The sequence below is a fragment of the Crinia signifera genome, chromosome 2 (genome assembly GCF_055691185.1).
Source record: "Crinia signifera chromosome 2, ASM5569118v1, whole genome shotgun sequence".
NCBI classification, from domain to species: Eukaryota; Metazoa; Chordata; class Amphibia; order Anura; family Myobatrachidae; genus Crinia; species Crinia signifera.
The window spans coordinates 392,225,391-392,239,123 of record NC_139218.1 but is presented as its reverse complement, the minus strand read 5'-3'; the positions used below and the strand labels follow the sequence as shown (position 1 = coordinate 392,239,123).

Below are 13,733 nucleotides of genomic sequence, written 5' to 3'. Positions count from 1 at the left end.
TTTGCTGAATCCTCTATGGTGAAAAAAGCGATAAAATGGAGAGTGATAAACAGCCAGCACCTAACTGTCATGTTATTATAGGCTGGGTTTGAAAAATGACAGGTAGGAGCTGATTGACTACTTATTTATCCCTCTCCACTTTATCACTTTAAGAAGCTTAGTGCATCTCGCCCTAAAAGCCGCCAGTTCTCTCATGAGCCCCCTAAGTGACTACGTTCTCTATGCACCGCGGTTTATGATAGACAGCAGGACTAGGGAGGCCAATCCCGGGATCGGCGGGATCCCGGGATTTTGTCCTAAAAATCGCCGGGATTTGAATCCTGGGATTGAAGATTTCAATCCAGGGATTTCGGGATTAGCAACCCCATTAGTTTTTGCTTAAAGCCGGGCAGCGCTGAGCACCAGAGTATGGCTGAGACGCTGCCCAGCTGACTGTTCATTACCCCCGGTGCTGCTGTCGGGAGTTGTGAGGGGCAGTGTGCTGTGCCGACGGCGCCCAGGCTGTGCAGCGTGACCCCTGACATCACGTCACGCTGCGCAGCCCGGCCGCTGCTCTGCCTGTCGTGCTGACCCGGACAGACGCCCGCTGTTATGCCCCCTGCCTTCTGCCCACCCGCCGGAGATAGATGCTGCCTGTGCCCTGTCACCGCCACTGCCGCCGTAAGTGACAAGGCAGAGACTATGGGCACGGGATGATGTGCGGGGTGCAGCAATTTATATTGACATCTGGGATTGCCCGTTTTTTTTATTAGGGAGGCCAATCCCGGGAATCCCGGGATTGAGCATTTTTCAATCCCGAATCCCGGGATTGAAAAAATGCCCCGGGATTGGCTTCCCTAAGCAGGACGTACAGATTTCTTGTCAGATAATCGTCTCACAAGGTCACGTGTGACATACATCTGTTTGCACTTCCTCAGGTTCTGGTGGCTCCATGGTTGTCCTCCAGCTGGGTCCCATAATCGCACACGCTGTGTCTGTCGGATGGCGTTCGCCCTTTCCTCAGATCCCATCAGCTTCCTTGTCGGGCACGGTGTATGTGATGTCATGTGGTCACTGAAGTGATGTGAAGAAGAGCGGGAAGAGGAGGAGGCTATGTGCAGGCTGAAGACAAAGGGCCAGATGTACTAAGCTTTGATAAATGGAGAGTGAAAAACCACCAGCCAATCATGTCGTGTCATGTCATTTTTCAAACAGTCTGTGACATGACAGGTAGGAGCTGATTGGCTGGTTGGATTTGTTTATCACTCTCCATTTTATCACTTTTCAAGCTGACCCATAGTGAGAGGGGTCTGGAGGGACACAGAGAAAGCTGCTGGAGGGACACGGGCAGAGAGCTGCTGGAGGCAGAGATGTGTATAAGGAGCACTAGTGTGTGCATTATATGTATAAGGAGCACTAGTGTGTGCATTATGTGTATAAGGGGCCCTACTACTGTGGGCATTATGTGTGTCAGTGACTCTACTATATTGGTCAGTTTGGTCATCTTGTATAAGGATCACTATATCTGTGGATATTATATGTATAAGCGACACTCCTACTGTGAGCATTGTGTATAAGGGGCAATACTGTGTGGTATAACATGTATAAGGGGTACTACTGTGTAGCGTAACATAAATAAGAGGCACTACTAAGTGAAGCAATGTTAGACTGCGGCATGGGAGGTTGGGTTTAGGCTGCAGCATAGTATACCTCCCAACATGATCCTCTCCAGGAAGGACACATTGCTCTGTTCCTGGACTTCCATCTTAGTGTATGATTGCCATCACCTGTAGGGCAAGGGTTAGGCTGTAGGTAAGAAGAAAAAGGGGGGGTGTAAGGTGTAGTGCAGGCATTCCCAACCACGGTCCTCAAGGCACACCAACAGTGCAGGTTTTAGTAATATCCAAGCTTCAGCACAGATGGTTTAATCAGAATCACTCAGGTACTAATTAAGTCACCTGTGCTGATTTTACATGGATGTATAAACCCGTACTACAAATGACAGCTGTGTAAGTGAGTGTGCAGGACATGGTATATGCAGGACATGTTTATGTAGGACATGTATGTTGGACATGGTATATATATATATATATATATATCAGGGCTGCCGACTCTCCCGGAATGTCCGTGAGACTCCCGGAATCATGGGTTATCTCACGGACTCCCGGAAGACGGACCCTTTCTCCCGCAGCTGTTGCTTCGCTCCCTAGTCCCTACACATTGCGGCAATATTACCTGCTGCATTAGCTAGGAGAGTGGAGACCTCCCCGATCCCCGTGTACGGCACACAGTACAGTGTGCAAGTGAAGCCCTCCCTATCAGCAACGGGTGACAGCGGCTTCCACTTCCGTCCTCCAGGCAGTGTATGTACAGCTACTAGTAGTGATGCCTTTTCCAGCAGCAGCAGCACACAGTGACAGGCGGCTCCGTGCTTTCAGGCAGCACACGGAGACTGCATAAGTGAGGTAATTGGATACTTTTATCTAGGTTTCTAGTGTGAGTTCCCTGCTCTGGCTTCTGTGTATCACAGTTCACTAGCCAGGACAGCAGATATCCCCTTAACCCTTGCCTTAAAGTAAACAGTGCCCGGCAAGCAGCAAAATTGCTGCAATAAAATCCTCTCCCTCGAGTCTGTTCTCCTCCCTCCTCCAGAAAGTATGTTACATGTTATGCCATTCATATAGGGGCATAGGGCACATCACAGAACCATGTAATCCTTTGAGGACTACAGTGCAGGCGATCCACAAATATATTTTTCTGATTGGTTGCGGACTAAATTAATACACAAACATTTTTCATGCCCAAATCTGTCTGCATGCTTATCAAAAGTACTGTAGGCCCGCCCCCTGGTGATGCTAGACCCGCCCCCTGTCGACGCAAGGTCCGCCCTCTGGTGACGGACGCAAGGCCCGCCCCTTGGCTTTTACTTTTCTCCCTGAAATTATTTTTCAAAAGTAGGCAACCCTGATATATATATATATATATGACATAATATATGCAGGATATAGTATATGTAGGACATGGTATATGCAGCACATGGTATATATACATACCTCCCAACATGACCCTCTCCAGGAGGGACACAATGCTCTGCTTCTGTACTTCCACCTTAATGTATGATTGCCATCACCTGTTTTAAACAAGTTAATTGATAAGAAAGGCGCTTCAATACAGGTGATGGCAATCTCACATTAAGAGGGGAAGTGCAGGAGCAGAGCAATGTGTCCATCCTGGAGAGGATCATGTTGGCAGGTATGTATATAGGACATTTGTATGTAGGACATGTGTATGCAGCACATGGTATATATTGGACATGTGTATATAGGGCATGGTATATGCAGCACATGGTATATATAGGACATTTGTATGTAGGATTGTATCCTACATGTGATCCGTCTCTGCCGCTCCCTCTACGCTGGGGAAAGGCGGCAGCGGATGATGTGAGAGGTGGCACAGTGAATAGCTGACAGATGACTGCAGAGTCTAATCATATCCCCCAATAAGCCCCTACTAGCTGAGCACTAAAATATATATTACTGAGCGCTTCCTGCAGTGCTAAATCCAGTGACCCAGCTGTAGCAATCATTGGCCAGAAATAGACCTGGGATTCTACACTCTCCTTATTAAAGTAACACACCAGCACCTTACTGTATGTATCCTCCAGCTGAAACATTCTAGTTGCAGTCCCTCTCTCAACCTGAACATGTGGTGGCGCTATTTGCCTAGGGCAGGAATGGGGCTGTCTGTGGGACTCCAGCTGATGTGGAACCAGATAGTCCAGCATGCCCTGACATAGCAGGCACTAAAAGCAAAACTGCTGCATGGCACTGAGGTCATGGGTTCCATTCCCACCATGACCCTAACTGTGCGGAGTTTGTATATTGTCCCCGTGTTTGCATGGGTTTCCTCCGGGTAATCCGGTTTCCTCCCACATTCCAAAAATATACTGGTAGGTTAATTGGCTCCCACAAAATATTTGTTAATATTTGTCAGGCCAGCCACCCGTCCCATAGAACCCCATACAGTGTACACACTGAGCTATTATAGTATAATGTGTATGCGTTTTGCAGGAGAATCTGGCAGCGGGTAAATGCTGTTTTAAACTACGTATTTATCAAAGCAGACACCAGGCCACTTTTGACGAGTTTATTGCAAAATGTATTAACCGCACGCATTCATCTCTCAAACAGCTTGTAAGTTTTACAAAATAAAGATTTTGTGAATCCACACAGTGAAAGTAATTCAAAATCCACATTCATTTTCTTTGTTTCATTTTTTTTTTTTTTTTTTTAATACAAACGGTGCCCCACCCCTCCCGACATACACACGTCCTCAGAAATTCCTACAACACCACATTTGGTGCAGGGAGTGATTGCATAAATCCCCCCGAATTAGGGGAACCAAGAGCCGGCTTCCTGTATCCGATTGGACATTCAAAGCAGTTATTGGGGGGCACTGTTACCGTGCCTGAGGGTTCTCTGACCAGTGCTAGGAAGAAGAGGTACATGACTATTGCTGACACTTAATAACGAGTCTTCCACCCTAATCACAGGCCAGAAGTTTATCGATGACCAATGCTACAATTCAAAACATCTCTTATCTTTGGTTTATAATATATCTAGCCTGAGTGCATAGCACCATAAGAGAGTCTTCAACTTCCCGAATAACTGTACATAGTGGTAAAGTCTATTCTTGTTTGTTCTTGAGATATAAAAGTCCTTCTTACACATTGGGGGAGATGTTCTAAGCACAGGCAAATCCTCCTTTGGTTCACCTCTCCACGGTTTTCACTGCTTAGTACATCTCCCCCTTTGTTTCAAGGACCTGGGTCTATAATACTCTAGGTCAAAATGAAGGTCTTGCACAAAAAGCCTAGAGAACCGTCTTTGGTTTGGTGGAATGTTCTGTTGGTGTAAACAGGTCATGTTAGGAGAACAATGTCCTTTAATTGGAAAAACAGAATGATTTAAAACTACCCACCCCATCTATCCTACCCGGAGAACTTCTATATACTATAATTCATCCCGCATTTTATCACCCTTCGGTCTAACTAATCGGCCAATGAAGAGGATGGAGTCCGTCTTGTTGTCCTTGATCAGGAAGACATAGGGGTGGTCCGCATAGAAGAGCTTAGGAGTTCTCAGCTCTTCTCTGCCGTAGATGTCGGAATCAAATGGATTCCCATCAGTGTCCCACTCCAGGGCGGCTGCGTGGAAGAGATTGGCGAGGTAAAGGTCCTTCTTGCCCGAGATTTTGGAAAGGTCAGCTTTGGTTTTGTCAATGGCTTCAGTCAAACCAAGTTCTCCTAGATGTTTCTGTAATAAAATAAGTGGACATACCTATAAAAACCAACTTCTACGTCTGTGACACAAATGAAGACTTCATCTTGACATGAGAAGAAGCACTTCGCCCTTCAGAAGTAACCAAAACCATTGAGGAATTAAATGACATACATACAATACTGATCTACCCAGCAGATATGTCATCAGCACATTGTTAGAAGGTTAGATTTTGGTAAAAAGATCTAAGCAATATTAGTATACCAGTCATGTAACTTGGGGCTCTGAAAAAGGGGTTGCCGGACGGGTTCCCGACAGTCGGGACCCCAACAGTCATTTACCCGACGTCGGGATCCCGACTGTCAAAACGCAGACAGCCGGGTGCCCGATGGCCACCCGCTATTTTACCTCATGGGGGTTCAGGACCCCCACAGAGGGAGAATAGAATAGGTGGCTCGCTTAGCGAGCCACCGTGCCCGCAGCGTGGCGAGCGCAGCGAGCCTGCAAGGGGCTTTTTGCGCTCGCCATGCTGTCTGACTCCGGGCAGTCGGGATCCCGACTGTCGGAGTCCCATACCACACCCCTGAAAAAGTCTCCTACATCCCAAGCTCACTCTGGGTATGTATATTGGTGGTCGGAACTGTCCCAAGGTGGCTTAGGGCTTACAAAAGGAGAGGATGTTAATGGATGAGGCAAATTATAAAAGTGAATTAAAGTGAAAGGCAAGCTTGGATGGTTGAGCCAATGTGTAGAATGGACAAATGGTGGAATGGCAGTAGGCTTACCTGAAGGTCATGGCTGACTTCCAGACTAACTTTGGGCAGGGACACCGCAACCGCTTTCTTTTGCATTTTTCCGATCCAGGTCTTCACCTGTTCTCTGGTGAGGAGCTTCTCCACCCTCTCCAGGGGCTCCACGTGATATGGCATTATGATGATCATACTGGACAACTTATGGGCAAGGGGCATCTCCAGGATCTGAAGGCTGTTGGTCTCATCCTCAACGTAATTGTACAAACCTAGAAGACAGATAATAAAGGTGAGATCATACAATGCACATGTAAAACTATATAGCGTACTTGGAATTCTCTCGAAAACCCACACAACACAACCACCACCACCACCCCACCTGGCTTGGGACAGACCTTGCAGAATTAAACACGTGATAACCATCTAAGCCACTGGTTCCCAACCCTGGTCCTCAAGTACCCCCAACAGTGCATGTTTTCCAGGTCACCCGGCAGGTGCACTCATTATTCAGACACATGTTAAAAGATCACAGGTGGAACTAATTATGTCACTTGTGATTCTGTGTGGAGACCTGGAAAACGTGCACTGTTGGGGGTACTTGAGGACCAGGGTTGGGAACCACTGATCTAAGCCAAAAGAAAACACAATCAAGTCCATCAAGTCTTAGAGCATTTTCCTTCTATTTCTGCTGTTGCTCTACTACTATGCTCTTCTTGTAAAACCACAAAAGAAAATAATCTATATTAACAGTTATGTCTTAACAATTATCGAATTATCTACATTATATTATATGATTTTCACTTTTCTACATATTAACCAAAGTTTCAATTACGAATTGACATACTATTTTTTGGTAAGGTGATTTCATTTGTGATAGCTAATTACTAAAACTAAGTTTGATCCACCATCAGCATACCTGTGCGGTGCATCATGGGAACACCCACAGTGAAGGAACGAGTCACCATGAAGCCTCGGTTGTCAACCATCTTGTGGTGGAACTTTTCATCCCAATGTGCTACAGAGTAGAGAGAATGAACATTAAATGTCTGCAACACACACACTGTAGATTAAACGATGGAAGGCCACATGTTTGAAATACTTACGTTTGAAGAACATGGCATTGACAATAAGGGCTCCATCAGTCTTCTCCACATCACTGGTCACCTCTGGAAGTTTGCCATCAGTGGTCTGTGCGGCCCACTCATTGATGGACTTCAAAGCACTTCTCTTGTCTCTGAAGTTGATCTTGGAGTGATCGTAGTTGTAGTGTTTCTTGCTGCTCTTCACAAAGTCATCAGAGAAGCTGATGGAGCTTGGCCCGTAGAGCCGGTTGCCCAGCTTCCAGGTGACGTTGCGGGCAGTGGAATTGCTGAGTTCATTGAGAAGCTCGGAAAGGCCAGCATGGACGTGTTCATCGCTCAGCTTATCAACGCTCAGGACCGCCTTTGCCTGGGCAGCAGTGCTGGCTTTACCAGCAAGGTTGACAAGGCCGAGAGACGAAGCCACCACCACAGGTGAAAGCAGGATGTTCTCGATGTTTTTGTCCTTGGCCATGGTGTGGTAGAGGTTGAATCCCAGACCTGCACTTCTGTCAGCCAGGGTGTTGGCCTGTTCGCTAATCTTCTTCTCCACCGGAGCATCCGGTACTACTTTCTTTGCCGCCTTCTTATCTACTGCTGCATCCACAACGAGCAGGAGGCCAAGAGCCAAGAACTTAGTCATCCACATGGTAACTCGAATTGTATGAAGCCACAATGCAATCCTAAAAAAGAAGAGGTGAACACTCCGTAAGTGTTTTCAGTCCTCCCAAAATAATTGCAATGACCAGTCAATCCTGCCTTGGCTACAGGAAGTAAAGTAGTCTGAAAGTTTTTGAAAATCAACCTTCTCCCAAGTACTGGGCAGCGGTAATATGCTGGGGAAGAACAGGTTAAACTTTTAAGAAGCTAGGAACCCAAACACAGAAGAATGTTTTGCTGCAAGAAACTCTGAGAGTTAACGCGTCACTTTTCTCCTCCCTAGACCAGCCCATTCTTTCCCTGCCCGAGGGGTGGAGCGGATACAGATTTATTTTTTTCTTTTAAATTAAATAGTTTTAATGTTCCGGAATATTGAACGGCTGTGCAAAGCCAAATACCAGTATTACTAAATGTCCTGCAAATAAGCGCAGATATGCAAAAAATTTTAAAATGTGGAAAATTCTCTGCATATTTTCTATGCCCTCATGCCGATTTAAGCTGAACCTGCCATTAATACATTCGTAATCCTACAGGACGGTGATGGAAACAAAATCTAAATGACATCTAATTCCTGCAGCCGCGCCCAACGTGGGAACATAAATGTGTAGCCTGGAGCTAGGGTTTTGCTGGAACAAAGTAAACCACTAAATCTCTCTGCACCTATTTAATTTATCGGTATGCCCACTGCTCCCGGTCCCAACTAGATTCTTCCCAAAAAGTTGAATGCATTTAGTTTATCGGGTATTTTGCACAAACCCCACAGTTTGCTGGCGCTCGGCCAGTATTATACATGGTTACGTTGAGTCCAGATACCTTTAAAGAGTTTCATAGTGAGTTCAAGATTTGCAATTTTCATTCTGAAAGAAACAGACACATGATGCATATTCCCGAAGCATACAAAGCAACAACACCCTATGGGTGGTAGACTGGAATATTAATGGAAGAGGGGGCGGGGGGGGGGGGGGCAGTGCTGATGTGGCAAGTGCTCTTCTGGGTCATTGCCTAAACTGCTCCCCACTCATAGCTGCCCTACCCCCAGCACACTAACAATGGTGTATCTATGGGATAGGGAGTGTGCCCTAACTTAGCGCACAAGCCGTAACAATAGGCAGAGTGACATAACACACAGCCAATCAGGCGGAATCCGCATCTTAACCCTTAAGCATCCTGAGCGCTCTTAACCCTTAAGCTTCCATATTAGTAGGACTTGTTTCCCTCACTTTAAAACTAACAGTTGATGCTTTATAACATATATGTGTAACCTGCGGCTTTTTCAGATGCTGTGTAACTACTGATCCCAGCATGCCCTGCCAGTTAAACTCTGAAACTTGTAGTTCTTTCATGGCTGGTGATCCACAAGGGATAGTCCAGCTTTTTATGCAGAACAATTATAGGGTTAACGGGCAACGTAACCTGCAGATGGAAGGGCACATTATCCAGAATACCTCTATCTATCTATCTATCTATCTATCTATCTATCTATCTACACACACATCACATATGCCTGTCTGCTAATCAGGACATCACATGCAAACTGCTGGCACAGGAAAGCACAAAATACTCTACTAATCATGGGTCCTCAAACTGCGGCCCTCCAGATGTTGTGAAACTACAAATCCCAGCATGCCTTGCCACAGTTTTAACACTCCCTTATAGCAAAACTGCTGCAAGGCATGCTGGGATTTGTAGTTTCACAACATCTGGAGGGCCGCAGTTTGAGGACCCATGCTTCTACTTAATAATTATTAACATATAAAGCCCCCAAAATAACGAATACTGAGAATTGCCGTCAGTATACAGAACCACAGGGATCCCACAGGATGACACAAAGGGGACAGAGGTAACATTACTGGGGCTATTGCGGAGGGTCCCTGGTAGATCAGGACACTTGGCACAGTTATTAGAACCAGGGGCTGGTTAAGCAGATTATACACATGACTAGAGACAGCTCAGTCCTGTATTGCTCTGCGTCCATTATGGAAATCTCCTGTCCTATGACCCACAGCCCAGCAGTAATATAGCAGGACATACCCAACAAAGGTGGAGGAGCCTCCAGGGGTTCTGTGGTGATGTCTCCAAGTGCTCTCTTCGTCTGCCTGTGAGTGTGTGCTCCAGTGCGACCCTCAGCCCACCCTATATATACAGCACAGGAAAGTTCTGGAAGTTTGGAAAAGTTTATTTAAACGTGGGGACTTTGATGACCCCCCTCCCTCACAAGCTGAAGCCTATAGCCCTCCTCCTGCTCTCCCAGCCCCCCCAGCTTGAGACAGCCCCCTACATTCCTCACCCTGTTGCTGTGGCCTGGGGAGCAGGGATAGGGGCCACTTATTACAGGGCTCAGTTACTAAGTGATTGGCATGTGCCCGGACGTGCCCACATCTGCCCTGGTACAGACTATTGCAGATTCCACACATTGCACAGTAAAATAATCCTGATTCCCAGGTTTGGTGCAATTCAGCCTTCCCTGCAGCAATAAGTGCATTCCAGGCATCTGCATGTAAAACAGAATGCTGGGAATTGTAGTGCACCAGGGTACAACGCGACAGGATAGCAAGTGAAGAGATTTGCTGGAATTGGTTTTGCAATGTCGGCAGCTATAATATAAATGGAATCCATGATATATAGTGATGCGTATTACAGATTAGTGCATTAGTGTTAATTAGCAGCTTATAGGACTGATGCAGGGTATTATGCATGACCGTATCTTCTATGAGTGCATGCTGGGAAATTAAGTGCGCTCGTGTGTCGGGATCCCCCCTGTCGGAGCATCGGGATGCTGACTGTCGGGATCCCCCCTGTTCGAGCGCCGGGATACTGACTGTCGGGATCCCTACTGTCGGACCATCATCCGGCACCCGATTCAAATGGGCGCAAAGTTTAGCGGGTAAAATAACCTTGAGGATCTCACACCCAATGTCGGAATGCAACAGGTGTAATGCGCGCTCTTGGTACTCGCGGTATCCGATGAAAAAAAAAAATGGGCGTGAGAAATAAACAAAATTCACCCCACCCTGGTCTCTGTCTCTCCCAGTGGTTTCCCCTCCATCTTTGCACTGGGGATGGGGCTGCTGGGCGATGTAGTTCATCTACAAAAATGGCAGCCATCCCCGGTATTACGCGGACAACTCCTATGCTTCCCTACATCTCAGCTGCATTTAGTTTAGTTCTGTGTACCCTGTATTGTTCTACTAAATGTGTGCCCTCTGTACAGCGCTGCCATCCACTTGTATCTACATATAAATAAATTGTAATAATAGCTCAAACATGGGAAAAAAACTGGAAGAGCGCACACCGCTTCGCATAACTTTCAATTTCTTAATTAGTCATAAGTGCTGGGGCAGTACGGACGGTGTAATGGTTAGCGTTACTGCCCCACAGCGCTGAGGTCCTGGGCTCGATCCCCACCACGGCCCTAACTGTGCAGAGTTTGTATATTCTCCCCGTACTTGCGTGGGTTTCCTCCGGGTACTCCGGTTACCCACCACAATCCAAAAACACACTGGTAGGCTAATTGGCTCCAAACAAAATTAACCCTAGAATGTCTGTGTGTGCGTGTACATGTGGTAGGGAATAAAGATTGTAAGCTCCCCTGGAGCAGGGACTGATGTGACTGTTCATATATTCTCTGTAAAGCGCTGCGGAATATGTGTGCGCTATATAAGAAACGGTGGTACTCTTTACTTAGAACGGCGCCCACGATTTTGATCGTGGGCATCGTTATTAAAACATCTCAGGCATTGAATGCACTAAAAAATCGGGTGCGATGCGACCGACGAGATGCCCGCGATTTCCCATAGGGAACAATGTTAAATGTCTCAATTGACCCAATTTTCCTGTTCAATGCCTCAATTGACCCGATTTTTCCATAGGAAACAATGTTAAATGGGCCACAGAGGCCAAATAGGCACCCTGAAGTGTATAATGGCCACCCGAATTGTTAACGCCACCCCACGATCAACGTCAACCCGAAGCGTGGCGAGCGCAGCGAGCCCGCGAGGGGCGGCGGTACGCGTCCTACGACCTTTTCATACCCCCACTATCCACGTCGGCGTGGAGTTGAGAATAGAAAGTGTGGCGAGCGCAGCGAGCCACCGAGCCCGAAGCGTGGCGAGCGCAGCCGGACAGCTGTGAAGCCCGCGAGGGGACGCGGATACCTGCGAAGGTATCCGCGTCCCCTCGCGGGGCTCGCTGCGCTCGCCACGCTTCGGGCTCGGTGGCTCGCTGCGCTCGCCACACTTTCTATTCTCAACTCCACGCCGACGTGGATAGTGGGGGTATGAAAAGGTCGTAGGACGCGTACCGCCGCCCCTCGCGGGCTCGCTGCGCTCGCCACGCTTCGGGTTGACGTTGATCGTGGGGTGGCGTTAACAATTCGGGTGGCCATTATTCACTTCAGGGTGCCTATTTGGCCTCTGTGGCCCATTTAACATTGTTTCCTATGGAAAAATCGGGTCAATTGAGGCATTGAACAGGAAAATCGGGTCAATTGAGACATTTAACATTGTTCCCTATGGGAAATCTCGGGCATCTCGTCGGTCGCATCGCACCCGATTTTTTAGTGCATTCAATGCCCGACATGGCCATGATGGGCGCCCTTCTAAGTAAAGAGTACCGAAACGGTTTCCTAAAAAATAAGACTAGCTGTGATTTTTTATTGAATTCTCAATTGTATCCCCCCACATACACAACACATATCAATATATCAGACATTATCAAGCATAGAGGATAATTATTCATTGTCGAGTGCGCAAGGCCTTGAACTGCGGCCGCACTGAATGAGGACCATGATACAGAAGTCTTTAGTACAGAGTAATCAATTACAGCTCATAAACGGCTCAATATATTTATTTATTACAGCGCCCCAAGTGGTTTCCAACCAAAGTGACAAGTGCATTTTATAAGAATGCTCAGTGGAAAACTACTACTTTGTAGTTATAATAAAACTCCAGACAGATTATAATAGGAAGATTATAAATAGAGAGTTGTCCCCAGAGCTTATAATCTATGTAATATTGGAGGTCCCACTGGATGCGTTTACACCTGGTCCCTTATGGCCTAAGGAAGGAGCCGTCTATCGCTCATTTATACCTTAAAACAACCCCAGCTTGTATAGAAAATTCTAGACGTCTGAGTGTTACCCCCAGGGGCAGAGGAGGGGAGCAACGTGGAAACTCTCAGTACTTCCCTCTGATGTAAAACACGCCCTGTATTACAGTACAGGGGACTATGCTGCAACTGATAGCACAGATCAGATTACAGTACAGCGCAGATCAGATTATAGTACAGCGCAGAATCCATTCAAATAAAGTTTTATTTGTAATAATACTATAATATTGAAATAATAATAATAATGGTTATTAAAGAGATACTTTGTAAAGATGTTATATATATATATATATATATATATATATATATATATACACACACACAGTGTGTGTGTGTGTGTGTGTGTGTGCGTGCGTGTGTGTGTGTGTGTATTGAATTGCATCTGTTATTTTTTAAATGACCCACAGCACAATAGGAAGTCTTTATATAAAAACAAACCTCTGCAGCATTGGTAGGGAATATGATATCTGGGGTACATGGGGTGTCATTGTGGGGTACATGGGGTGTGATTATTGTATCCATTCTATTTAACCTGCAGCTACAGTAAGGGGATGCTACATTTAGCACAGGGGTGTACAGGAATGTGACAGTTTAACAAGGACCCTGAGACACAGCTGCACAAATACTGTCTCTGAGCAACCATCCTGTTGTCTCAATGCTGTAGGTCCAGTCACAGGCTAACGGCTGCTGATGTGGAACTAGAGGACCCAGCATGCACTGCCAGCCGAAGATGCTGGGATTTGTAGTTCCACCACAGGCTCAGCCTCTCTTGTGAGTAGGAAGAGCTCAGTAAGGCAGCTAGGAAGTTTGTTGATTAAATCTATCAAGCAATAAAGTGCAATGTGGCAGCACCGGTGATTAACCCCTGGAGTACCAACATT

General features: G+C 46.5%; 1 protein-coding gene across 2 annotated transcripts; it reads right to left on the bottom strand.

Annotated features, from left to right (window-relative positions):
- Nucleotides 1-4,111: 4,111 nt before the first annotated feature.
- Nucleotides 4,112-11,542, bottom strand: SERPINH1 (serpin family H member 1). Of its 2 annotated transcripts, XM_083170397.1 has the most exons (6): nt 9,778-11,542; nt 8,560-8,603; nt 7,111-7,769; nt 6,924-7,022; nt 6,044-6,276; nt 4,112-5,294 (listed from the first exon to the last, which is right to left on the bottom strand). In XM_083170397.1, the coding sequence occupies exons 3-6, from the start codon at nt 7,733-7,735 to the stop codon at nt 4,992-4,994; spliced, it is 1,260 nt and encodes a 419-aa protein (XP_083026523.1). In that variant the 5' UTR covers nt 7,736-7,769; nt 8,560-8,603; nt 9,778-11,542; the 3' UTR covers nt 4,112-4,991. The 2 variants fall into 2 exon arrangements, with proteins under 2 accessions (XP_083026523.1, XP_083026525.1); XM_083170399.1 differs by lacking the exon at nt 8,560-8,603.
- Nucleotides 11,543-13,733: the final 2,191 nt, after the last annotated feature.

Bases quoted from the DNA above. Each gene is read 5' to 3' on its own strand.
- SERPINH1 (XM_083170397.1), bottom strand. From the start codon at position 7,735: ATGTGGATGACTAAGTTCTTGGCTCTTGGCCTCCTGCTCGTTGTGGAT. The intron at 7,023-7,110 runs GTAAGTATTTCA...TCTACTCTGTAG, and splicing joins CAATGCCATGTTCTTCAAAC to CACATTGGGATGAAAAGTTC. The intron at 5,295-6,043 runs GTAAGCCTACTG...ATTTTATTACAG, and splicing joins AAGTCAGCCATGACCTTCAG to AAACATCTAGGAGAACTTGG.